Genomic DNA, 27,224 nt, shown 5'->3' with positions numbered 1-27,224 from the left:
GGACGATGAGGCCGAAAGGCGCCGTGGACCATTTTCATACCACTAGGGGCTCGAAAATCAGAAGGGTCAACTAAGCCTGCCCCTCATTTCAGTCACAAAACAGGACCTACATTATTTATTTATACGTTGAATTCACAGAGCAACCTAAGTCAGTGAACCACAACACAAAAGGCGCTTCTCGTGAGCTACCGCCCGCAAAGTTACCGAAAGAGCAGAAACGTGACAACTGACCCATCTCCTCCAGGGTGGAAGTGGCTGCTGGAGACGAAAGGGAAGCTCTTGTGGAGGAATCATTTCCCCAGGACGTCAAAATGCCATTTAGCAGGTTCATGAAATAAACTAATCTACACACTGAGTTAAGAAACTCTCTAAAGCACAACTGAAATATAAAATGGTGTAACAGTGCTATACTGGATGTCAGGTCAGGTGAAGACATCATACTCACTACTACTTTAATGATGGTGCAATTCAATAATGTTTTAGAACTGCACTGTTCATCAATAGTTCTGTTGTTTCCCCCCAGACAAGGATTACAAAACTTCCAGTGTTGGTCAGGTATGATCTCATGCTGAAAAAACAGAGCTGCATTTGTTCACTATATTTGTGACACATTTTTAGCATAGGATGTACATTTTAGTAAAGCAGTATATGTTGTGTTCTTTGTTGTAAGTTCCTATAGGGAGAGGTCCTTGTTTTCTGAATATTTGGATGTGTTACTTCAAAGAAAGATGACTCCTTTCCCGTTACAGAATCAGGTAAGGTTTTGTCAATTCATTCTGTCTCTCTGTTGGGAAGATATGCAGCATTAGAACTTGATTTTGATAAAAGTGATATTGTAACACACAGACAAAGCTAAAAGGGCATTTCATATGAGAGCATGATTTTAAATTTTAATGGAGCTGGAAGTTTGTTACTTTTCGCTGGGCAAAGTTGAGCTTACCGGAAACCAAGAGGAGGAAGACTGGGAGTTGTTTTCAAGCATGAAAACATATTAATAACAAGATAAGGATGGGAAGCAAGGCCGTTCTCTAGGACTGCAAGATGTAGCAGTTCTTCTAAATACAGAAGGAAGTAGGTGAAAGGCAGCCTATGAAGGAGACACAAACATTGGCTTTCTCATCAGAATCCTGTCCTCAGCAAATCAGAGAAAATAGTCCAAGAGAAATTTCCATCTGATAGAATTCAATGGAATTCAAATCTCCAAGGTCACTTGAAAACTTTAAATTCTTTCCTTCTTGATTTTTTGTCCTTCCACTCTCAGAATTGTATTCCCTTTCCTTTCCTTTAATGGCCCTTCATTTTCCCTAATACTATTAGAATACTGTTTTTCCCATTATGTTTACAGGTCAAACAAATAATGATTTAAAGTCAAACACATAATTCTCTTTTCTCTAAGGCCTATTTTAAAACAAAAACTTTAAAAGACCTACTCTCAAGCAATAAATAAAGCAAATGTCAGATTTTAATAAAAACAGCAGGTTGAGGAAGTTTGAAGGTCTGTTTTATTTAATAAACATTTCTACTTTTCATGGGACCATTTTCTGTTTGGAATTTTGTTTGCTTTAATAATATCTGAGATGTGTCATTTCATTATCAAACAAAAGCTGAAAAGTGGTAAGCAATTTTAATATTGATTTATTGATAAAAAATAGACACAGCTTGTGTCTATAAAAAATAAGGATATTCTTTTTAACAGTTGCTTTTTGGACAAAGACAATTTAATGGCACATTGATGTACAAAATTAATATAATTTTGAATTCTTGTTTTTACTAAAAGCCTTTTATTATTAAACTTCAACAATAAAAAAGCAACATTTTAATGCATTTTCAGAAAATATATATGGAAAAAATAACCTCCTATCTCTTACCCTAAAACAATTACTGTCATTTTCTAATCTTTTTTCTACAAGAATTCGTATTTTTTTTACATAACTGAAAACATAATGTATCCTGGCTAATTCTCTTTGGTTTATATTAAAAACATTTCCCACGTTTGCTAAATGGTCTTTCTAATATTTATTTTTAGCTCATTAGGTAAAAAATCCACCTGCAATGCAGGAGACCCCAGTTCAATTCCTTGGTAGGGAAGATCTGCTGGAGAAGGGATAGGCTACCCACTCCATTATTCTTGGGCTTCCCTTGTGGTTCAGCTGGTAAAGAATCCACCTGCAATGCAGTGAGACCTGGGTTCGATCCCTGGGCTAGGAAGATCCCCCTGGAGCAGAGAAATGCTATTCCACTCCAGTATTCTGGCCTGGAGAATCCCATGGACTGTATAGCCCATGGGGTTGCAAAGAGTTGGACGTGACTGAGTGAACTTCACTCATTCACAACGTTTAAGTTTTGTGGTGCATTTTCACAAGTAGATATACCACAGTCTAATAAATCATTACTTGATTGCTGGACTTTTAATTTGATGCCCATTTTTCACTGTCATTGAAGGGACTGATGTTGAAGCTGAAACTCCAATACTTTGGCCACCTGATGTGGAGAGCTGACTCATTTGAAAAGACCCTGATGCTGGGAAAGACTGAGGGCAGAAGGAGAAGGGGCGACAGAGGATGAGATGGTTGGATGGCATCACCAACTCAATGGACATGAGTTTGGGTGGACTCTGGGAGTTGGTGATGGACAGGGAGGCCTGGCGTGCTGCAGTTCATGGGGTTGCAGAGTCAGACACGACTGAGCGACTAACTGAACTGAACTTTAACTGTCAACCAATGTGATTTTAAAATTCACGAAAAAAATTGAAAATGTAATATTTGTGTATTATTTTGTCACTGAACACTAGATTATCATTTAGATAAATAATAACTTAAAAATCAGTAATTATCTGTTTTCTTCTAAATTTCCCACATAAAAATACTTTTTCATTTTCCTTACTTACGAACCCAAATTTACAGTCACTATGGGATTAAGTGCTAACCAAAAAGTGTAGTCTGGACTTTGGGTTAAACAACTGGCCTTCCCAGAACCAAAATTTGACCACCTATTCAGGGCCATGTTCTCCCTGGACGCTTTTAGCAGATAAATGAAGATCAATAACTCTAGGATCGGCGATCTCTGGCTGTGTCTTCATTCAACCTTGTTGAATGACAAGAAGGGTTTCTGTCTTCAGCTTATTTGACTTCTGATAAACAGAATCTATAAAACCAAACTAAGATGCCATTCATTTTTTAAAAAGGCTATATTTGAAATCCACATGAATGATTCTAGCCTATTAGAATATCTGCTTTCTGTACTGTTTGAACTACTTGGAATTCATAAAATCTGTTTGTAATTTCTACCTTTTGACTTCAAATAAGCTTTTGGTTACAGCTGAATCCAAAAAATGCTTTTTATAGGCACACTTCACTTGAGACCAGTAAATGAGTAATTCTTATTTCTGTTTTTTTGTCACTAAACTTTTCCATGATTTTCCGTGAAGCCACCCTTGCCAACAGCCCACCCCCTGCCAGCAAGCCCCATCCCTGGTCTTGTACAAATGCTTCTTGAACATGCTTTTAAAGCATTGACTGTGGATCATCAATGATCTATTTTAGCAATATCTTGACCTTAATCTAATCTTTATATTTTGTACAATTTTGGTATCTTGTTAAAAAGTGAATGGATTCAGGTAGCAATTGTGAGGTTATTAATCAATAAACTGATTCTATTTAATTCTTATAATTCTGTAACATGTGTATTGTTAAGCCATTTTGCCCATGAAGGAAACTTGTGGGAAACGGATGAGATAACCCTCCCACCCCCAAGTTTAACCAGTCAACACACATGCGTTGAGACCTGCAACTTGTCTTCTAACTCCGAATCACATCCTTCGTCAACCGTGCCATGCTAAGCCTTCCAAGTGTTTTAAGTGGAATCCCATTTTACCAGATGGTAATTTAAATTTGCATAGTGAAACAGACGTTGCTTCTTGCTAATATGTTTTTCCAATATTCATGAATATATACTGTGCTCCATAATCAATGATCTGAGACAAGTACAACGTGACTTAGAGTTGTTTTTCATTAACTGCAACTCTCGTAGCTTCTCCTATGTTAATTTACTCAATGTCAAAATGGATCCAGAACTGAGCAATGCCCCATTTTGAATCACTGGTATGTATGTGTATACACACACACACACACACACACACATATATATATATTTAAGGTCAGGAAGCTCTGACATTGCTTCTTCTTCTTTTTTTTTTCTATCAATAGAAGTTTGCTCATTACTGGAGGTGATAAATGCCTCAGTGCCTTTCCTGGTACTATTGAAGAGAGGTTTCATTAAACCTGCTGATATCTCAGAAACTGAAAACATTCCTTGGGGGTATTCCGAATTTTAGCTATACTTCTCCTTTTACTTTACTTGGGATAGTACAAATATTTATGTTTCATTTTAATAACATGTAATGTCCTTCATTTAGAGTCATAGTTGGCCTTTGAAAGAAAACGCCATTGAATGCTGTAAATTGGGCAGTTTTTTTTGTACAGCTTAGAATAATCTCGCAAGTCTATTATTAGTGATACTCTTCCCTGGTTGCTCAGACAGGAAAGACTCTCCCTGCAATGTGAGAGACCCAGGTTTGATCCCTGGATTAGGAGGACCCCCTGGAGAAGGGAATGGCTACCTACTCCAGTATTATTGCCTGGAAAATTCCACTGCCAGAGGAGCCTGGAGGGCTACAGTCCATGGGGTCACAATGAGTCGGACACAACTGCATGACTATCACTTCACTTTCACTTCATGATTCCCAAAACCATGGAGAGACACTAAATTAGTTTTTGGAAAAGTTGCTGCTGCTGCTGCTAAGTCGCTTCAGTCATGTCCGACTGTGCGACCCCATAGACGGTAGCCCACCAGGCTCCCCTGTCCCTGGGATTCTCCAGGCAAGAACACTGGAGTGGGTTGCCATTTCCTTCTCCAATGCATGAAAGTGAAAAAATAAAATGAAGTCGCTTAGTCGTGTCCGACTCCTAGCGACCCCATGGACTGCAGCCCACCAGGCCCCTCCGTCCATGGGATTTTCCAGGCAAGAGTACTGGAGTGGGGTGCCATTGCCTTCTCCGTTGGAAAAGTTACTGTTGGATAAATGTATTGAAACATTCACATTAAGATGGAACTTTGTGTAGAGAAGTTTTCTAAGCTAAAACAATGCAAGAGTTGAAACTCGCCCATTATATGAGAATTCCCAAGCCTGGCAGAAATAGGCTAACAATAGGATGTAAATGAATGTCAGTTACTGAGACATTACCTCTCAGCTTCATGAGAGGCATTTAGTAACAGCTGGAGTTGAGACTCGGTAAGCCACACTTCTGCCGGGGCCAGCTGGCTCCTTTCTAGGCTCAGCCAGTTAAGGGCTTGAGAAGGAGACTAAGATTGGAACAGGAAGAGAGGACTTGACGCTTTCTGTTTTGCTTCCTGGTTTTGTTTTGGCTTCTTGTTTTTTCAGCATTACTGCAGCCTTGTTTCTTCACCCTGACAGCAGCAATGCATTCCAGAAGTGGCAGCTGAATCCAGTTTGAAAACTTTTGCAACATTTGCAGAACAGTCTCCACACTTCCTCAGAGGGCATCAGGTGGCACTGCTTCTTTAGAGGTCTGGGTTCCAGCCCTGTGGGATTCTCCGGGTTCAGATACAGTAGCAGCAACTAAGCAGAACTTCCTACTCTCACTGTGAGCTCTGGAAGCCCCCTTTTCTAGAGTGATATCTGATAATCCTTCCTTTTCCTGTTTTCCAACCCCACAGGTGGTAGAGACAGAGGTAGTTTGCTGGCTCCATCATATCACTGTGGGCTTTGTGTTGTTGTTTATTTGTTTTTGCCTTTTTTAGTTCCTTAATACATAGAAAGTTCTTACAAGCAATTCTCCTTGTTCAGCATAACTGTATGATGTCTGTTTTCCTGACAGAAAACCAAGCAGCGTGGAGTGAATGGAAATAGCTGAGTGTTGATAAGAGTGTTCAGCTGCAACTGGAATGCTCTAGGGGGCAGGAGGAGGGAAAACAATACAAAAAGAATGATCCAGAGGTGTCACAATGGACTTACTATGAAAGGACAGCTGACCAATCAGTGTATTCCTCAGTCACAGGGACATTGCTACTTGAATATCAGTATAAGGAACATATTCTCTGTCACTATTAATGGTTACTGTCAGCTACCAGCAGCTAACATTGATTAAGTACAAAAAACACACCAGGCACAATGCAAGTCATAAAAATGCTACTTCATTGAATCCTCAGAACAGTATTATGGGGTAGACATTAATTTCATGTTCACTTCATCAATGAGACAAGTTTTTGTGGCGTTAAATAAATTGCCCACGCTTGTGCCGTTAGTAAAAGAGCAAAAAGTTAACGATAAACACAAGCAGAATGTAACTAAGGAGGGATTACTGTGGATAAAACTGTTAGCACTGGCCTGTTAGGCTATTTCTCTTGTCCAGCCTCTCCACTCTTGTCCCTTCCTGGGGAATCTAGGTTCACAGGGAACTCCTGACTGTGTCTACTACGGCAGATGCTTCTCTCTCTGTTAGCCAAATGCAGAAGATGGGAAATTAACTAATGAGAGCACAGGCTGCTCAGACAGTCTGTTAGCAGCACACCCATACTCATCTCTGTACACCTACAAACCAAACAGGTTTTATATAAGAGAAGCAAATGATTTCGGAAATTATTCAGAGTTAGCTTTTTGTGTGAGATGGAGAACCATCTGAAAGCTTCAGGCTCTGTAATTACTTGCTGATTAAGGCTCTTGTTTGTTTGCTTGTAAAATATATTTATTTATCATCTACCTACATATGTATCTTACGATTTTTTTAGCTGTAATATATACACAGTAAAACGCAAATATTGGGCTAGTGGTAAGTTGCTTCAGTTGATGTTTGACTTTTTGTGACCCTGTGGAGTGTAGCCTGTGAGGCTCCTCTGCCAATGGAATTCCCCAGGCAAGAATACTGGAGTGAGTTGTCATGCCCTCCTCCAGGGGATCTTCCCCACCCAGGGATTGAACCCACATCTCTTATGTCTCCTGCACTGGCAAGCAGGCTATTTACCACGAGTGCTGCCTGGGTCGCTGAGAAAACTGTAAACCTGACCCAAAGTTTACAGGTTGATTACCAGAACTGGGGTCTCCTACCATCTACTCCATTTTAAGTAGAAATTCTTTAAATGTGCAAGGAAGTCACATGATAGAAAATATTTAAGTGATAACAATGTGAAAACAGTTTCATATTGACAGTCTAAAAGACAGTGTATATTAGTTGGTAACTTTATTCATAGCAATGAAGACAGTGTTCTGTATCCTGAAACACAGAAGAGTATCAGAAAATGTTTTGAAATTGTCAAAAGCTGAAATATTCAAATAATTGAAAGACTAGTTAAATGTTATCTTTTTTTTTTTTCAGTAAATGGGATTATTTTAATGTTGCCAGATCTTTACATCATTGTTAGGATGGGTTGTTACAAGCTATTAAATATTTAAAATTAAATATTATATTTTACATAAATTTTAAAAATTATTTGAGAAAGTCATCCTTAAAAATTTATATTTGGTCATAAAAGGATGACTAGAGAAGTCACTTGCTTAGCTTTGAACACAGTGGTGCTAAAGGTATGGCTGTGGATTTGATTTTGTGTAGATAAGGCTGTTTCCTTTTATGTAAAACCATAGGCCAATATTGCTCCCGTTCTGTTGTGTGTATCTGCACAGTTGGTTATTGAATATAAATGGAAACCTAGTTTATGATTGTAGTGCTGCCACTAATTAACTACGTGACCTTGGAGAAAGCAAAATGTCTCTAAATCTAAGGAAATGAATTAATAACAAAAGCTGAGTTTCCAGTATGCGTGAGACTTAATGATAGTGCCTGAGGATACAATAAGCAGAGCTGAGCATCTTTCCTGCCCTCTGGGAGGAAGGAAAGCAAGCAGAAATAAACCAAATATTGTTACTGCAGAGAGAAATCTAGCAATATAAACGAGGAGCAGTACTGTGAAGGAACAGTAACAGGTGCAGAGAGGGAAACAGAAGAACCTCATTCAGTCTGAGAGAGGAGTCCACGCTGAGACCTGAAGAATGGAGTCCTTAACTAGACGGTGGAGAGAGGCAGGAGCAGAAGTGCGCAGAGGAAGGTCCCCAGACAGGAAGGAACACGGAGATCTCCTGGGGCTGGGAGAGGACCCGTGCGGCTGAGCAAAAAGGAGACCCTTACGAGGGATTATGTAGTTTCTTCCCTACATAAAATGTTCTGTTTTTCAAGCTTTGCATTTTTATGCCTTGGCATATTTGTTTGTTTGTTTGAATAGAATTTTAAACAATATTTACTTTGTTTTTGTATGTGTGTGTATGGTCCATTGACCTAGCACAGATAATTCTTGTTTCGCATATCTCTACTATCAGAATTTCATTTGCCAATCCTAAGTTAAATGACACCAATCCCCCCAACAGAAAAAGTCAAATTTCAGTTTTACCACATATATTAACTGTGAGTAATTTCATAAAGTCCAAGCTTTGCTACTGGTTTTTCAGTCCACAAATCTCTACCTAATTAACAAACGTTCCTGACGATCAGGTCACCTCTTTCAAAGTCTGTCAGGGATTTGTCATTGTGTATTTGTTAGTTCACACACAGATCTCTTTGCTTCCTGGTGATGAGTCCACGTGGGATTTTGTAAGAATGGGTAATCAAAAGAGGGAATTGGTATAGCAGAGAACCGAGGAGGGAAACTGGGAGTAAAATTAAAATTAAATGTAAATGGAATTATAGGAGAAATAGCTGTTTGTAAGGATGTGGACACTCTTCCACTCAAGAGACTCTAAAGATGGAGACAGAGGAATTTAGTAAAATAAAACATACTGACATAAATGAGGTAAGTGGTTGTGATGTGCTGAAAAGGGAAGAAGATGTCCCAGAGGAAGTGAAATTGGCAAAGAAAAGGAATCATCTTGAGGAAATCTTAGAGGTAGTTCACAACATTGATACAATGTCAAAGCTGACCCAGTATTAGTAGCATAACAATTCACTGAGGGGTAGAAGAGGTGCTTGCCTCATATCATAATAAAAGAAGAAGGCTAGTACTAGTCAAATTACTTTTGATAAGTCATTTTTACAAGAAAAAAGTACATTAACTCTTAGTATTTTTACATTAAAATGTTCCAATTTTAAATTAGTATACTAAATAACCGTTTCACTGTATTTTCCTATATGTATGCATGAGGAATTTCTATATATGTATGTATATATGCATACATGTATAATATATACATTTATAACATAGAGTTTTTAATGTTTTGACAAAAATTTTTTAAAGGTCACGGACAACCCTATTTCTCCTATTGACTATTAACGTCACTCTGCGCGGTTTCCTTTCCGGTCCCACACTACCGTGCAGAGCGAGACATGTCCGCAATTTTTACTGAATGTGCGTGTTGTGTGGAAGTAGATGTATTTTAGAAGGTTGGACTCATTGTCTGAATTTATAAATCTATCAGTCTTGAAGAATTCCAAGTCAAGAATTCCAATTTCAAGATCTGGAAAATAATATTGGTTAATAAATCTTTAAAATATCATCCAAATATCAGAAACCAAATTTTAGGCTTAAGCACCACCAAAGTCTAAAAGCCCAAGATCTTCTATACTGTAGTAGGTACAATCACAAGATGAAAATCTGTCCATCTTATATTTAATTGAAACTTACTTTTTTACTGTAAAATATCATTTAATCAATAATATCTGTGAATGAAAGGTACAGAAGAGTTAAAAGATAATTTAAATCAAAGGGAAACAAGGATGAGAAATTTACATACCGATTGTAGAAATCATCTCTGTAGTAGTCATAGTCAAAGACATAACCACTGAGGAGGGAAACAAGAAATTAGTTGTTGACATCACAGTAATTTTGGTATTAATCTATAATGTAAGTGTAATAAATTTATATTACTTTTGCATATTTATTTTCCAATGCAATTATGTATTCAAAGGACTTTACAAAATAGTGTCCGGTTAGATATACTGCCATGTCAAACTCTTATTATATGTTTGATAATGTAAACACTGATAATGGATTGAGTTGGTTTGGAATGAAGATGAGAACAGGTAGCCAAATTAATTTTTTAAATACTTTTAATACTTGTAGAACCATTTGTCCCCAGACAATATATAATATAGCTATTCCTTCTTCCTGAGGTATGTATAATGAGGCTAAATAAACAATAAACAAATGGTATATAAATAATATAAATGGAAAAGTTTAATGTAAGTAAATACAAAATGGTTTCCTCAGAAATTCAGCATATTCTTGTTATTCTAAAAACTTGCTCTTCAGTACTTGATGCAGAGAAAAATGAACAAAAAAGAAACTTTGAGACTTACCAACAATACCAATATTGTAGGGCACTTACAGAAGAGTTAATAAGCACATTTCAAGGATAAGATTATTACTAAGCTCCTTAAATGAATGTATAATAAAAATTTCCTCATCCACTTATATAAATTTTAGAGTTTACAAAACACTTTATATGCATTATTACTTTTTATTAATAATTTTAAGCTCTCAAAACAGCTGTATTGGTTTTTATAACTGGAAAAAATTAAAGTGCAAGGGACCTCAGTGGCTAGCTCAAATTTTATATCTTGTAAGTGACAGGGCTGAGACTGGAGGAAAAGACTTCTGAATCCATATCTGGAGCTGTTTTTCATCACCATGCAGCCCTCTGCAGCCTGGAAGAAATTTAATCTTATGCTAAATAGAATATTGGTATTACAGGGGAGTATTTTTTAATACTCATTTATTTTACTGTTATAAAATATGCATAACTAAATTTACATTTCTAATCACTTTAAGTCAATTTCAAATGTCAAAATTCAATGGCAATGTTGAGCAATTAACCATTTCCAAAAATTTTTTATCATTTCAAACAGAAACTCTGTGCCCATTAGACAATATTTCTTCATTCCCTTGCTCCCTTGGTCCTTCCCCAAGCCTCGGTGACTGCTGTTCTACTTACTATAGTTGTGAATTTGTCTTCTCTAGATACTGCATATAAGTAGAATCATATATTGTTTGTCCTTTCTTGCTTGGCTTATTTTACCTGGTGTAATTCTTCAAGTCTTATCTATGTTCTAGCACATATCATAATTTCAATCCCTTTTTAATGCCTGAATAATTCTCCACTCGTGTGTGTGTGAATTTTTGTTTATCTGTTCATTTGTTGATAGAATCTGAATTGTTTCCATCTTCTGGCTGTTGTGAATAATCCTATTACGAACTCTGGTGAGCAAACATTTTTGGGGGGGCTCCTACTTTTACCCCTTTTGAGTATATGCCTAAGAGTAGAATTGCTGAGTCATGGGGTAATTTTGTATCTAACCACCATACAACAGGCAAGTAATTTTATATTCCCTAAATATCAATTTAATGGTCCTTTATAACTTCTTTTGTTAAGAAAATTGAAAGAACATATTGAGGAGGGCTTGTCATTCATGGTTTTCAGTATAGATTACGTATTTGTCCTCACACTCATTATGTACAGGGCAGGGGTACTGACCCAGCACAATTGGCTTATCAGATAGGGCTGGTTCCTGTCCAGCACAGCATGACTGAACACACTGAGTTTGAACCCACGTTCTGGAATGTAAAGTGGAGACCTACTTCATGTGAATGTCTAGATGGAAGATTGAGCATTGTCTAACCAGAGCAATACTGCTGTTTATCTACCTCTGCAAGCCAAAGAAGACAAGGAGACCACTGCCAAAGCAGTAAGAACAAAAGTCCCTACTTTAGTCCCACAGTTGAAGATTGCTAAAGTTATAAAGATTTGTGCTTTAGTTGATATTACTGGTGTATGGATGTGACAGTTGGACTGTGAAGAAAGCTGAGCGCCGAAGAATTGATGCTTTTGAATTGTGGTGTTGGAGAAGACTCTTGAGAGTCCCTTGGACTGCAAGGAGATCCAACCAGTCCATTCTGAAGGAGATCAGCCCTGGGATTTCTTTGGAAGGAATGATGCTAAAGCTGAAACTCCAGTACTTTGGCCACCTCATGCGAAGAGTTGACTCATTGGAAAAGAGTCTGATGCTGGGAGCGATTGGGGGCAGGAGGAGAAGGGGACGACAGAGGATGAGATGGCTGGATGGCATCACTGACTTGATGGACGTGAGTCTGAGTGAACTCCGGGAGTTGGTGATGGACAGGGAGGCCTGGCGTGCTGTGATTCATGGGGTCGCAAAGAGTTGGACACAACTGAGCGACTGAACTGACTGATTGGTGTTAGACTCAACTATGGCATTGAGTCAAGGGATTTTAAAGATAACCTATTGGCTATCATCAAATTCAAGGGATAAATTTCACCTCGAAACTTTCCTGATATAGCAGTGCATATAATTTTCATTGTGAAGAGATATGATGGCACCTTAGCCAAAAGTTTTTTAAAATCTCAAGTGAAGTTATGCTACTTTCTTACATATTTGTCATAAGTAATCACTGTTGTCTCTTAGGTTTGATTATTTTCAAGACCATGTTGGTAGATCTCCACAACCTACTGGTCTTACAACTGAAAGTCTGTGTCCTTTGACTGACACCTCACCGTGTCCTTCACCTCCAGTCCCAGCCAGCCACCATTTTACTGTTTCTATTAGTTTGGCTTTTTCAGATTCCACATACAGGTGACAGCACGTAGGATTTGTCTCTCTCTGACTCATTTCACTTAGCATAATGCTCTCAAGGTCTGCCATCTTTCATAAATGAAGAGATTTCCTTCTTTGTCATGCTGAATAATATTTCATTATATATACATACCACATCTTTATCCATTCAGTTAATGACACACAGCTTAAAAGTGATAGTGATGTGTGGTGATGGACCTGTTAACTAACTCTATGGTGGTAATCATTTTGTGGTATGTGTGTCAAATTATTATCTTGTATACCTTAAACTTGCACAATGTTTTATGTCAATTGTACCTCAAAAAGCTGGGGAAGAAGAATACTTTGGTTGAATACAAATATATGTGTAATAGCATTCATGTTTGGATAACAGAAGAGTTTCTTACCAGTCAAAGCAGAGGAAAAGGAAAAGACAAAGCAGTATATTATTTGAAGAGTGAAGAAGAACTAAAGAGCCTCTTGATGAAAGTGAAAGAGGAGAGTGGAAAAGTTGGTTTAAAGTTCAACATTCAGAAAACTAAGATCATGGCATCTGGTCCCATCACTTCATGGCAAACAGATGGGGAAACAGTGGAAACAGTGTCAGACTTAATTTTTCTGGGTTCCCAAATCACTGCAGATGGTGATCACAGCCATGAAATTAAAAGACGCTTACTCCTTGGAAGGAAAGTTACCTAGACAGCATATTAAAAAGCAGAGACATTACTTTGCCAACAAAGGTCCATCTAGTCAAGGCTATGGTTTTTCCAGTGATCATGTATGGATGTGAGAGTTGGACTATAAAGAAAGCTGAGCACCGAAGAAGTGATGCTTTTGAACTGTGGTGTTAGAGAAGACTCTTGAGAGTTCCTTGGACTGCAAGGAGATCCACCAGTCCATCCTAAAGGAGATCAGTCCTGGGTGTTCATTGGAAGGACTGATGCTGAAGCTGAAACTCCAATCCTTTGGCCACCTGATGTGAAGAGCTGACTCATTTGTAAAGATCCTGATGCTGGGAAAGACTGAGGGCAGGAGGAGAAGGAGACGACAGAGGATGAGATGGTTGGATGGCATCACCGACTCAATGGACATGGGTCTGGGTGAACTCCGGGAGTTGGTGATGGACAGGGAGGCCTGGCGTGCTGCGGTTCATGGGATCACAAAGAGTAGGACATGACTGAGTGACTGACCTGAACTGAACTGAAGTGGTGATTAAGATGGTTCTTGATATCTTGTCCATCTTGACTAAACTATTGGCAGATTTCTTCCTGAACATGGGCCTCTGACCTCTCTTTTATTAGAGTATTTACTTTAGAACTCTCTGTAAATTGTAGTTGTAAGTTCTCTGCCACTCACATGTGTAAATGATCTGCCAGTCTCATGCCTTGTCTTTCTTAAGGACCTGGGAACTGTCTTTGAAATTAAATTATACCAGTCATGCTAATGATAATGATTATATAATGTTGAGAAGTTATTTACTTGAATAGATAAAGTTGATATTAACTTAAGTATCATACATGGTGATAGACATTTTAGATGCTTTTAATAGCTATTGTTTGATGGGACAATAGTTTTCACACAGTGAAAATTATCAATATTTTCTGATGTGACTGAATAGAGAGAATATGTAGGTAAATTGTTTCATCTTTTATTCTGAAACTTTTAAAAAATATTATATTAGAGTAGAGTAAGATGAAAATATGACATGTTACTAATATGGATGAGAGTGATGATTCTACTCATAATTCTAATACCTTTAAGAAATACCTCAATAATTTACCAGCCTTCAGGAAATTGAAGAGTGCATGAGAGAAAAATGCTCATTTTTATTTTTCTCATTTGATGCTTAAATTATCTTGTCCAATCTGCTTATTTTTTGCTCAATTCTGACTGGTGAGGCATATTTGCAAGGACAAGTTATAGCTAAGCAGCCTAAATTGTTTGATCTCCAAGTTGCACTTTCTGCCATCATAAAGTCAATTTCACCTGTCAAGTTAAAAATGAAATACAGTGTACAAACAGCTCTGTGTAATCTTGACAAGGCTGCTTTTGCCTTAATGGTTTGGACTTTTGCAAAAGTGCCATGGCCGTAGTTGGTTCAGGGCCTAAGCTGTAAAATCAAGCTGGGTTTCCAAGGAAGAGGAAGAGATTCAAGGAGATGAAAAGAGATTAGCACAGAGCAAGTCTGATCTGTGCCTGCCAAGTGCTTTCCTCAGGATTCCTCCTGCTCTCAATTCTTTTTTGTCTTTTGTTTTCTCTCACAGACTCTCCCTCATAAAATCCCTTCTTTTTTTCTTTTTGTGTGAACCTCTATTTGAAATTAGCTGTCAAAAAGTGACATTTCCAGGAGTCATATCCAGCACTGTAAGTATCTTATGTATCCTAGAACTGTGGTCCCAGGAAAAACTGATCTTTTACATTAGAAAAGATCCTCTTTCCCTGATACAAGCCAAGAGTTATGCTCATGAGTTAATCTATTTTGGCTTTCTTTCTTTTTTTTTTTTTGTAAATTATTTAATTGGAGGCAAATTACTTTACAATACTGCAGTGGTTTTTGCCATACATTCACATGAATCAGCCACAGGTGTACATGTGTTCCCCATCCTGAACTGCCTCCCACCTCCCTCCATCCCATCCCTCAGGGTCATCCCAGTGCACCAGCCCTGAGCACCCCTATCTCATGCATAGAACCTGGACTGGTGATCTGTTTCACATATTTTGGTTTTTAGACGAGGAACTTTTGCAACTTTCATTGTGGTAGTTTTGTGTGACAATCTGGTTCTTAGGCCATTGAAATAAAAATGAGAATAAAAGAGATGTTTAGGGCACTGTCCAGGAGGAAGTTAATTCCAGTGATTGAAAATGTTTTTGTCATTTGGGAGTACGGTCAGTGACAAAGGGAAAGTACTTGACTTTCTAGAAAAGTGAAACAATAGCTTTGAATTTAATACAGTTTATATTTGAAATTTACAATATTGTACACATTTACAACACTTATTCTACTTTTCAATGTACCTTTATTCTATTTGCTCAGATCCCTAGAAATTTAATGGGAAATAAGAAATTGGTAAAATGATTGTTGAGAGTTGCACACTCACACTCTTTCTTTCATTATTGGAGGGTAAATGAGATCTAGTAACTTTCCTGGAATTTCACTGAAACTGTTTCATTTATAGAAGAAGAAATCACACTTCATTGGGTTTCGCAATATATGTGGTCCATTTTATATAACCCTTTTGAATTCATAAAGCCAGTTTCATATGAGTAGACTAATACACAGAAGTACTTTTTTATTTTTTATCATAGAATGTTATTAAAATGTACTCAAGAATATTAATAAATTTCTTAGCACAAGGAGGGAGCATTTTAATTGTTTATTAGCAGACATCCTACAAATAATGATTGAAGCCTTCTCAATTACTATATCTGGATCTATAAATTAAATCAAATTACTGAAATTTATTTTAAATATAATATTGGGAGTTGTGAATAATGATATCATATCAGCAGAGCATGGCTTCTAACTTCAAGGAATATCAAAGTTTAAGGGATAGGTAAATACACAGATGATCATAATTCAAAGTCAAATTTGACAAATGTTAAAATAAAAATTAAAACTACTATGAGGGCGTATGGGCAGAAGAAATAGGATGTGGTTGGGACAAGGACTCAGACAAGGTTTCATAAGAGAGATGATGTTTTAATTAGTCCTTGAAAAAGGATACAGGTATTTGACAAGTGAATGTTAAAAGGTAGTCCTTCTAGATGGCGAGATTTAGTGGTAGAAAATGTGGAACAAGTATGGAAACAACAGTTTATGATGTTATTCCCTCTTTATCACAGCTGTTCTTCAGATACCTACAGAGTTGTGAATGCAAAAGTTATAATACTGGACAGCTGAATTTCCAGAGTAAATTTCCCTATGGTTGAGGTTCCCAGTAAATCAAAAGTTTCCTCAGAGAAAATACAGGATTCTACTTCTAACTTACAAAATCTGATGTGGGTTTCTGACTGTCATAGTATATACAGTTGAACAGACTTATAAATTTTGCTAAGATAATATGTGGACAAAAATCTATTTTCATTAAGGAGTACAAATAAATGTGTATATTTACTTTGGAGTGTGTGTGTGTGTGTGTGTGTGTGAAAATGCAAAAACAATGGCATAAGCTATGAAGTCTACACTGCCTTGGCAAAACACTCAGATTGACTACCAAGGATTTTGGAATGGAGAAGGAGGCTGGCAGGGATCCAAGGATTATGGCACATTCATAGAACTTCTGGCTAACTGACCTGACAGCTTAGAAAGGTGAAGTGACTAGGAAGTTCAAAGATTAAAACAATCCAGTCAGCTCATTTAAGAGTTCTGGTCTCTCAGTTGTGAGTCAAACTTACAGTCTCACACATTTAAAGGATGATTACTTATTGAAGGATTGTGTGAAGAGTAAATTCTAGGAACAAGAAAGAGGAGGAAAAAAAGAAAAATACCTTTCTCTCTCTTGCTGGGTTAACACAGGAATTCTGATTTCAGAAGTGTCATCTTAAATGGGGTATGATTCTTACCCTTATTTATGCTGTGTTCCCATAGGAAGGATGTTCACAGATGTAGTTCCAAAATTGTGTTTACACAATTCTTTTTTTTTTTTTACAGAATATAAAAAATAAACAAGAGAGAACAGCAACGAACCCTCCAATGACTCCCCACGGTCTCCAGGTAATGGTCAGACTCATACTTTCAGCACTCTCCACATGCAGCTCCTTCTTCTGACATTCTTTAACAATTCCTTTAATTACTCTTTTATTTGCTCAGACTTTCCCAGTACCTACTCTCTGGGTGGAAAAAACAGCCCCTTGCTCTCACACACAGGTATTCTTGTATCTCTCCACAATCTTCTGCATTAGCCCAACTGGCAGCTCAACAGAAATTTCCTGTAATGGGACTCTGCTCAAACTCTCCATTTGTCAACACATGTGTCTTCTTTTTGTTGAATATGTATCCATACTTAGGGCCTAACTCAAGCCCTATCTCTTTCTCAATTAAAAAGTTTGTAGACTTAGGCTAAATTCCACTTACTGTGCTATTGTTTGATTACAGTTTTTTGTATTTACATCTGACTCATGCTCCAGTACTCTTGCCTGGAAAATCCCATGGACGGAGGAGCCTGGTGGGCTGCAACCCATGGGGTCGCTAAGAGTCAGACACAACTGAGTGACTTCACTTTCACTTTCATGCACTGGAGAAGGAAATGGCAACCCACTCCAGTGTTCTTGCCTGGAGAATCCCAGGGACAGGGGAGCCTGGTGGGCTGCTGTCTGTGGGGTCGCACAGAGTCAGACATGACTGAAGCGACTTAGCAGCAGCAGCAGCATGCTTGTTAGTTCTCTTCTTTTCTTGTCATAGAGCTAATCTAATATATAGATTTGTCTTAGACTTTCACAAACCAATCTATTTATCATTCCTGTCTTCCATCTTTGAACTTAATCTAATTTGTCTGATTTTCTTGACACTGAAGCTTTCAGAGTAAAATATTCTAGGATGACTCTTGTCAAAATCCTGTAGCACATTATGCATCTTTTTGTCTTAGGTGAATTTATTCACAAATGTGTGGACTATATTCTTACAGCTTCTTATGCATGCTTCGGTCTTATATTGTAATTGACAATACATGACTCTATCTCACAAGATTGTGAGCTTTGAAAACACAAGGCATTTTTTTTCCCCCTTTTTAATTGGAGGAAAATCAGCTTATAACGTTGTTTTGGTTTCTGCTGTACAACAATGTGAATCAGTCATAACTGATTCACATATATACATACATATATATCATATATATCATACATGATATACATATATGTATATGTATACATATACATATATGTCATACATATATATCATCTCCCTTTTGACACCGGGTGTTTATAGCACCCAGTAGATATTTTTTTTCAATTGAATATTAGATTTATGTGGAACTTTTCACTACAATATTTATTTTTATTGTTCTTTTTAAGGAAATCTAATGTCTGTATTAGAATTTTAGAGACCTGAAGATTGATATTAGAACATACAGATCATTACAGTTAGGTTGGACCATGTCGGGTCAGAACTTTTTTGCCAATAAGAATCAATTTTTTGCCTCTTAGCTCTGAATCTACCTCCTTTTTGCTCTTGCTTCGTGATAATGGAGCTGAATCTTGTAAACACGTTTCCTTTGATAGCTGGCACCACCACTGAGCGACTGAGCATACATGCACCTTGTTAGAGGTTGTTAGTAGAGTCTTTATGGAGGAAAACGGAAAGGCACTGAAGAGTAAGGGGCTTCTTTTTCCAAATTCCCATGTGTTTTCTTCCTTGCTTTTCTGGCACAGCTGTTCACACCACACAGGACACCCACTACAGCTCACTGGCACCCCAGAAAGAGGGTGCCTACCCATTATCCGCAGTCCATCAATTCTTCAACAAACCTCTCTGACATGCAGAGGGCTGAGGACACCTCTCTCCAAATAAGATGTGCATCTTAGCCTAGGAGAAAGAGGGTCTTCTAGGATGTTCCTTCCTTAGATACTCTTCTTCAGCCACAGAGATATGAATCATTCCCTACGTTTTCTCCTCTCATGTTGCTTTTCAGTCTCTTTCATCCTTATGTAGTTAGCCATACTTTGCTAGTTAATAATCATTTATATTGGCGGAAAGATTGGCAGTAAAATTAGAAATGAAAAAGAAGATACAAAAGACACCATAGAAATACAAAGGATCATAAAAGACTAATACAAACAACTATATGGCAATTAAATGGACAACCTAGAAGAAATGAGCAGATTCTTAGAAGGGCACAACCTACCAAGACTGACCAGGAATAAACAGAAAATATGAAGAGACCAATCAGAAGTACTGAAATTGAAACAGTCATTAAAAACCTTCCAATAAATCAAAGTTCAGCAACAGACAACTTCACAAATTCTGTCAAACATTTAGAGAAGAGTTAACACCTATCCTTCTGATAGTCTTCCAAAAAATTGTGGAGGAACTCTCCTAAATTCATTTTATGAGGCCAGCATCATGCTGATAACAAAATCAAACAAAGATACTTCAAAAAAAAAAAAAAAAAAAAAGGATATTATAGGCCAATATCACTAATGAACATAACACAAAAATTCTCAACAAAACATGAGCAAGCCTAATCTAACAACACATTAAAAGGATCATACACCATGATCAGTGGGATTTATACTAGGGATGCAGTGTCCTTCAATATCTGCAGATCAATCAGCATGGTATACCACATTAACAAACTAAAGAATAAAAACCATATGATCATCTCAATAAATGCAGAAAAAGCATTTGACAAATTTCAACACACTTTAATGATAATAAAAAAGCTTCTGAAATTGAGCATAGAGGGCACTTATCTCAACATAATAAAGATCATCTATGATTCCCTGATGGCTCAGATGGTAAAGAGTCTGCCTGCAATGTGGGAGACCCAGGTTTGATCCCTGGGTTGGGAAGATCCCTTGGAGAAGGAAATGGCAACCCACTTCAGTATTCTTGCCTGGAAAATCCCATGGATGGAGGAACCTGGCAGGCTACAGCCCATGGGGTTGCAAAGAGTCAGACGTGACTGAGTGATTTCACTTTCTTTCTTTTATGAGAAACTTACAGCTAATATCATTCTTAATGGTGAAAAGTTGAAAGCATTTTCTCTAAGATCAGGAGTAAAACAAGGATGTCCATTTTTATTTAACATAGTTTATGAAGTCCTAGCTGCAACAATCAGAGAAGCAAAAGAAATAAAAGGAATCAAAATTGGAAAACAAAGTAAAACTGTCACTCTTTGCAGAAGACATGATGCTATACATAGAAGGTCATGAAAATACTACCAGAAAACTACTAGAGCTCATTAGTGAATTTAGTAAAGTTGCAGGATACAAAGTTAATACACATAAATCTCCATATTCCTATACACTAATAAGGAAAAAGCAGAAAGAGAAATTAAGGAAACAATCTCATTTACCATTGCATCAAAAAAGAATAAAATACCTAGGAATAAACCTACCTAATGAGGCAAATGGAACAACAGACTGGTTCCAAGTAGGAAAAGGAGTATGTCAAGGCTGTATACTGTCACCCTGCTTATTTAACTTATATGCAGAGTACATCATGAGAAACGCTGGGATGGAAGAAGCACAAGCTGGAATCAAGACTGCCAGGAGAAATATCAATAACCTCAGATATGCAGATGACACCACCCTTATGGCAGAAAGTGAAGAGGAACGAAAAAGCCTCTTGATGAAGGTGAAAGAGGAGAGTGAAAAAGTTGGCTTAAAACTCAACATTCAGAAAATGAAGATCATGGCATCTGGTCCCATCACTTCATGGGAAATAGATGGGGAAACAGTGGAAACAGTGTCAGACTTTATTTTTTTGGGCTCCAAAATCACTGCAGATGGTGACTGCAGCCATGAAATTAAAGGATGCTTACTCCTTGGAAGGAAAGTTATGACCAACCTAGATATCATATTGAAAAGCAGAGACAGTACTTTGCCAACAAAGGTCCGTCTAGTCAAGGCTATGGTTTTTCCAGTGGTCATGTATGGATGTGAGAGTTGGACTGTGAAGAAAGCTGAGTGCCAAATAATTGATGCTTTTGAACTGAGGTGTTGGAGAAGGCTCTTGAGAGTCCCTTGGACTACAAGGAGATCCAACCAGTCCATTCTAAAGGAGGTCAATCCTGGGTGTTCTTTGGAAGGACTGATGCTAAAGCTGAAACTCCAATACTTTGGCCACCTCATGCGAAGAGTTGACTCATTGGAAAAGACTCTGATGCTGGGAGGAATTGGGGGCAGGAGGAGAAGGGGACAACAGAGGATGAGATGGCTGGATGGCATCACCGACTCGATGGACATGAGTTTGAGTGAACTCTGGGAGTTGCTGATGGACAGGGAGGCCTGGTGTGCTGTGATTCATGGGGTCACAAAGAGTCGGACACGACTGAGTGACTGAACTGAACTGAACTGAACTGAATGAGGCAAAAGACCTGTAGTCAAAAAACTATTAGATACTGATGAAAGAAATCAAAGATGACACAAAGAGATGGAAAAGTGTACTATGTTCTTGGTTTGGAAGAATCAACATTGTGAAAATGACCATATTACACAAAGCAATCTAGAGAGTCAATGCAATATCTATCAAACTATCAATAGCATATTTCACAGAACAAGAACAAAACAAATTTAAAATGTGTATGGAAACACAAAAGACCCTGAATAGCCAAAGCAATTCTGAGAAAGAAAAATGGACCTGGAGGAGTCAGGATCCCTGACTGCAGACTATACCATAAAGCTATAGCACTCAAAATGGTATTTTTATTGTGCTGGAAGAAAATACAGAAATATAGATCAATGGGACATTTATCATTTTATTGTGCTGGCACTGGCACAAAATACAGTAGTCATAACAGTGTGGTTCTGGAACAAAATACAGAAAGATAGATCAATGGGACAGGAGAGAAAGTCCAGAGATAAACTCATAGACTTGTGGTCACCTAAAGTACGACAAAAAGCAAGAATATACAATGGAGAAAAGAGTATCTCTTCACCAAGTCGTGCTGGGACAAATGGACCCTCCACATAAAAGAATGACTTTGGAACATTCTCTAACATCATACACAAAAATAAACTCAAAATGGAGGAAAGACCCACATTTAAGATCAGACACTATAAAACTACTAGAGGAAAACATAGGCAGAAAACTCTCTGACATAAATCACAGCAAGATCTTTTTTGATTCATCTCCTAGAGTAATGGAAATAAAAGCAAAAGTAATCAAATGGGACCTAACTGAATTAAAGAGCTTTTCACAGCAAAGGAAAACATACACAAAATGAAAAGGCAACCCATAGAATGGGAGAAAATACATGCAAATGAAGCAACTGAAAAGGAATTAACCTTCAAACTATGCAAACAGCTCATGCTGTTCTATGTTAAAAATATAAACAACCCAACTGAAAAGTTGGCAGAAGATCTAAGCATTTCACCAAAGAAGACATCAGTTCAGTTCAGTCGCTCAGTCGTGTCCGACTCTGCAATCCCATGAATTGCAGCACGCCAGGCCTCCCTGTCCATCATCAACTCCCGGAGTTCACTCAAACTCATGTCCATTGAGTTGGTGATGCCATCCAGCCATCTCATCCTCTGTTGTCCCCTTCTCCTCCTGCCCCCAATCCTTCCCAGCATCAGAGTCTTATAGATGGCCAAAAAGCACATGAAAAGATACTCAACATCACTAATTATCAGAGAAATGCAAATAAAAACTACAATGAGGTATTGCCTCATACTGGTCAGAATGGTCATCATCAAAAAGTCTACAAATGATAAATGCAGGAAAGGGTATGGAGAAAAGGGAACCCTTCTATACTGCTGATGGGAAAGTAAATTGGTAAAACCACTATGGAGAACAGTATGGAAATTCCTTAGAAAAACTCAAAATATAATTACTATATGAGCCAGAAATCTCACTCCTGGCCATACGCCCATAGAAAACCACAATTCAAAGAGATATATACACCACAATGTTCACTGCATCAGTGTTTACATTATCCAGGATATGGGAGCAACCTAAATATCCATCAACAGAGATGATGGTATATATATACAATGGAACATTACTCAGCCATAAAAAAGAATGAAATAATGCTATTTGAAGCAATGTGCATGGACCTAGAGACTATCATACTAAGTGAAGTAAGTCATACAGAGTAAGACAAATATTATATGATATGATTCATGTGTGGAATCTAATTAAAAATGATAAAAATGAACTTAGTTATGGAAGAGAAACAGACTCATAGATTTAACCTATGACTACCAAAGGGGAAACATGCTGGGGGAGGGATACATTAGGAGACTGGGATTAACATGCACAGAGGAGCCTGGAGGGCTACAGTCCATGGAGTCACAGAGTCAAACGTGACTGGGCGACTAACACTTTCACTTTCACTACCATATATAAAATAGATAACTAGCAAGGACCTACTGTAAGCACAGGAAACTTTATTCAGCATTCTGTAATAAACTATATGGGTAAGAAATATGAAAAATAATACACACACACACATTAGGTTACTCATAGTACCTAATACAATGTAATTGCTATGTAATAATTCCCAGCCTATAACAAGTTCAAATTTTGCTTTTAGGGTCTTTCTGGAATAAAACTGCAATACATTTGAGTAAGTACATGTTTTAGCATTTTAGCTATTCAAAAACCATGTATATTCCCATTTCGCTATTTACACTCAGAAAGTGAAAATGGTAGCCGCTCAGCCACGTCCAACTCTCTGCAACCCCGTGGACTGTAACCAGCCAGGCTCCTCTGTCCATGGACTTCTCCAGGCAAGATTACTGGAGTGGGTTGCCGTGCCCTCCTCCAGGGGAATCTTCCTGACCCAAGGATCAAGCCTGCGTCTCTTACGTCTCCTGCATTGGCAGGCATGCTCTTCACCACCAGTGCCACTTGGGAAACCCTCACTTTGCTGTACACCTGAAATTAACACATTATAAATCAACAAAACTCCAACAGAATTAAACAAGACAGTGACACATGTGATATACAGCCAAAGGGTACACATCCTTTATTTCTAAGTGACCCTTTTTTCATAGCTTGTACAGTTGATATTTTTATTATTACTATTATTTAATTTATTGAATTATAATGATTCTTGTAAACTGTTTTCCTTCAAGGGTAAATATATCAACTGCACATGTTCCCCATGGTATAAATGAACATTAAAATATTTGGGAGTGATGTCAAATGGGAAGAATAGCAATAATAATAATATCATCAATGATAATGTTTACTGAATGATCATTTAATTGTCTTAAAAATCCTCTTAGTATTAATATTATCCTCATTTCATAAATGGGAGAATCAAGGCATCAGTACAACCAATTAAAGTCCAGAGCATAAGTCACCTTGTCTATCAGTTCAGTTCAATTCAGTTCAGTCTCTCAGTCGTGTCTGACTCTTTAAGACCCTGTGGACGCAGCACGCCAGGCCTCCCTGTCCATCACCAACTCCTGGAGTTTACTCAAACTCATGCCCATTGAGTTGGTGATGCCACTCAGTCATGTCATCCTCTGTCGGCCCCTTCTTCCACCTTCAATCTTTCTCAGCATCAGGGTCTTTTCCAGTAAGTCAGCTCTTAACATCAGGTGGCCAAAGTATTGGAGTTTCAGCTTCAACATCAGTCCTTCCAATGAACATTCAGGACTGATCTCCTTTAGGATGGATTGGTTGGATCTCCTTGCAGTCCAAGGGACTCTCAAGAGTCTTCTCCAACACCACAGTTCAATAGTATCAATTCTTCAGCGCTCAGTTTTCTTTATAGCTTAACTCTCACATCCATACATGACTACTGGAAAAACCATAGCCTTGACTAGACAGACCTTAGTTGGCAAAGTAACTTCTTTGCTTTTTACATGCTGTCTAGGTTGGTCATAACTTTCCTTCCAAGGAGTAAGCATCTTTTAATTTCATGGCTGCAGTCACCATCTGCAGTGATTTTGGAGTTCAAGAAAATTAAGTCTGACACTGTTTCCACTGTTTGCCCATCTATTTGCCATGAAGTGATGGGACCGGATGCCATAATCTTTCTGAATGTTGAGTTTTAAGCCAACTTTTTCACTTTCCTCTTTCAACTTCATCAAGAGGCTCTTTAGTTCTTCACTTTCTGCCATAAGGGTGGTGTCATCTGCATATCTGAGGTTATTGATATTTCTCCCGGCAATCTTGATTCCAGCTTGTGCTTCATCCAGCCTGGCATTTCTTTCACATGATGTACCCTACATATAAGTTAAATAAGCAGGGTGACAATATAGAGCCTTGATGTACTGCTTTCCCAATTTGAAACCAGTCCCTGTTGCTTCTTGACCTGCATACAGGTTTCTCAAGAGATAAGTCAGATGTTCTGGAATTCCCATCTCTTTAAGAGCTTTCCACAAATCTCTTAAAGAGCTTTTTGTTATGATCCATACAGTTAAAGACTTGAGAGTAGTCAATGAAACAGAGGTATCTATAGGAATAGTAATTATACATTTTCAGAGTTTTTGTTGGTTTGGTTAGTTTACTTTTACACTCTATATATTTCCTCTATTTCTGTGGAGTTCTGATTTTCTCTGGGGTGTCTTTTGTTTCATGTTAGAATAATTTTTCAAATATATGGTGATCCTTTCTTGGCCATAATTCAGAGCAAGGCACTCAAAACCTGACAAGTAGCTCTTTGTGTGTGTAAATGCATGTGTGTGTGTGCACATATGTGTGTGTGCATACGCATGTCTTACCAACTGCTAGTGTCATTAGACTGTGATGGGCCAGTGTCCTAGGAATTTATTAGGACTGTAAAGTGTCAGTGTCTCCAGGTCTTTTGGAATAGTCAGTTTCCTTAGTGAGGATAAACTGCTAGGTCTTAAACAAAAATTAGTCTTATCCTAGTATAATGGTGAAAAATAATGGTATTTTGGGTTTACCTTAATTGTTCCATAGGCCATTAAAATAGTGGCAGAAATTTTTTTCCTCAATTTTGAAGCTAGGAAACAGGTTGGAGTGTTAGCAGTTAATGTGATTTCTGGCACACAGTAAACATCTCACATATCCCATCATTCCTTCTAATGTAAAATCTGGTTTGAAGCAAAGGGAATAGTTGAGGACTAGACAATAAGACATAAGCTCCTTTGGAAGAGCACATATAAATTTTACAAATGAGGAATCGGAAAGACTAAGCAGAAAGGGAAAAAGGAGATAAAGCAGAGGTGGAGGCAGAAAATGTGGAGAACTGGGAGGAGAGAGAGGAAGAGTAATGCCTTACATTGCACATATTTGCTTAGCTCATTTTATATTCTTTATTTTTTGTTGGAATACAGTTGCTTTACAATGTTTTGTTAGTTTCTGCTATACAGCACACTGAATCAGCTATATATATATATATATGCTATGCTAAGTCACTTCAGTCGTGTCAGACTCTGTGCGACCCCATAGACAGCAGCCCACCAGGCTCCCCCGTCCCTGGGATTCTCCAGGCAAGAACACTGGAGTGGGCTGCCATTTCCTTCTCCAATGCATGAAAATGAAAAGTGAAAGTGAAGTCGCTCAGTTGTGTCCGACTCTTAGCGACCCCATGGATTGCAGCCTAACAGGCTCCTCTCTGTCCATGGGATTTTCTAGGCAAGAGTACTGGAGTGGGGTGCCATATTGCCTCAAAAAGAATAAAAAAATATCTAGGGATATACCTTCTCAAGGAGGCAAAAGACCTATACTCAGAAAACTCTATGACGATGATGAAAGAAATCAAAGATAACACAAACACCAGGAGAGATATACCATGTTCTTGGTGGGATCATGTTTGCTCTGCATCTATTAATGTGATCATATAGTTTTGATTGATTTCCATATATTGAACAACCCCTGCATCCTTGCGATAAGTCCCACTTGATCATGATGTTTGATATTTTTAATGTGTTGTTAGATCCTCAACAAGATATCAACCAAATCTAACAACAACCTTCATTATGTGGAGGTAGGTTCCCTCTATCCTCATTTCC

General features: G+C 37.9%; 1 protein-coding gene across 8 annotated transcripts in view; it reads right to left on the bottom strand.

Moving 5' to 3' along the window:
* Positions 1 to 27,224, bottom strand: part of RALYL (RALY RNA binding protein like) — an 829,453-nt gene that overhangs the window by 85,822 nt on the left and 716,407 nt on the right. For all 8 annotated transcript variants that reach the window (XM_086335788.1, XM_086335791.1, XM_086335790.1 and 5 more), the window contains one exon: positions 9,794 to 9,841. In XM_086335788.1, the coding sequence (XP_086191914.1) occupies positions 9,794 to 9,841 (48 nt within the window). The remainder of the gene's footprint in view (positions 1 to 9,793; positions 9,842 to 27,224) is intronic.

The sequence above is a fragment of the Bos grunniens genome, chromosome 14 (genome assembly GCF_055505025.1).
Source record: "Bos grunniens cultivar Pamir isolate PY7600 chromosome 14, Bosgru_T2T1.0, whole genome shotgun sequence".
Lineage (NCBI taxonomy): Eukaryota > Metazoa > Chordata > Mammalia > Artiodactyla > Bovidae > Bos > Bos grunniens.
Note: the sequence above shows the minus strand (reverse complement) of the source record. Positions and strands in the feature narration are given on the sequence as shown.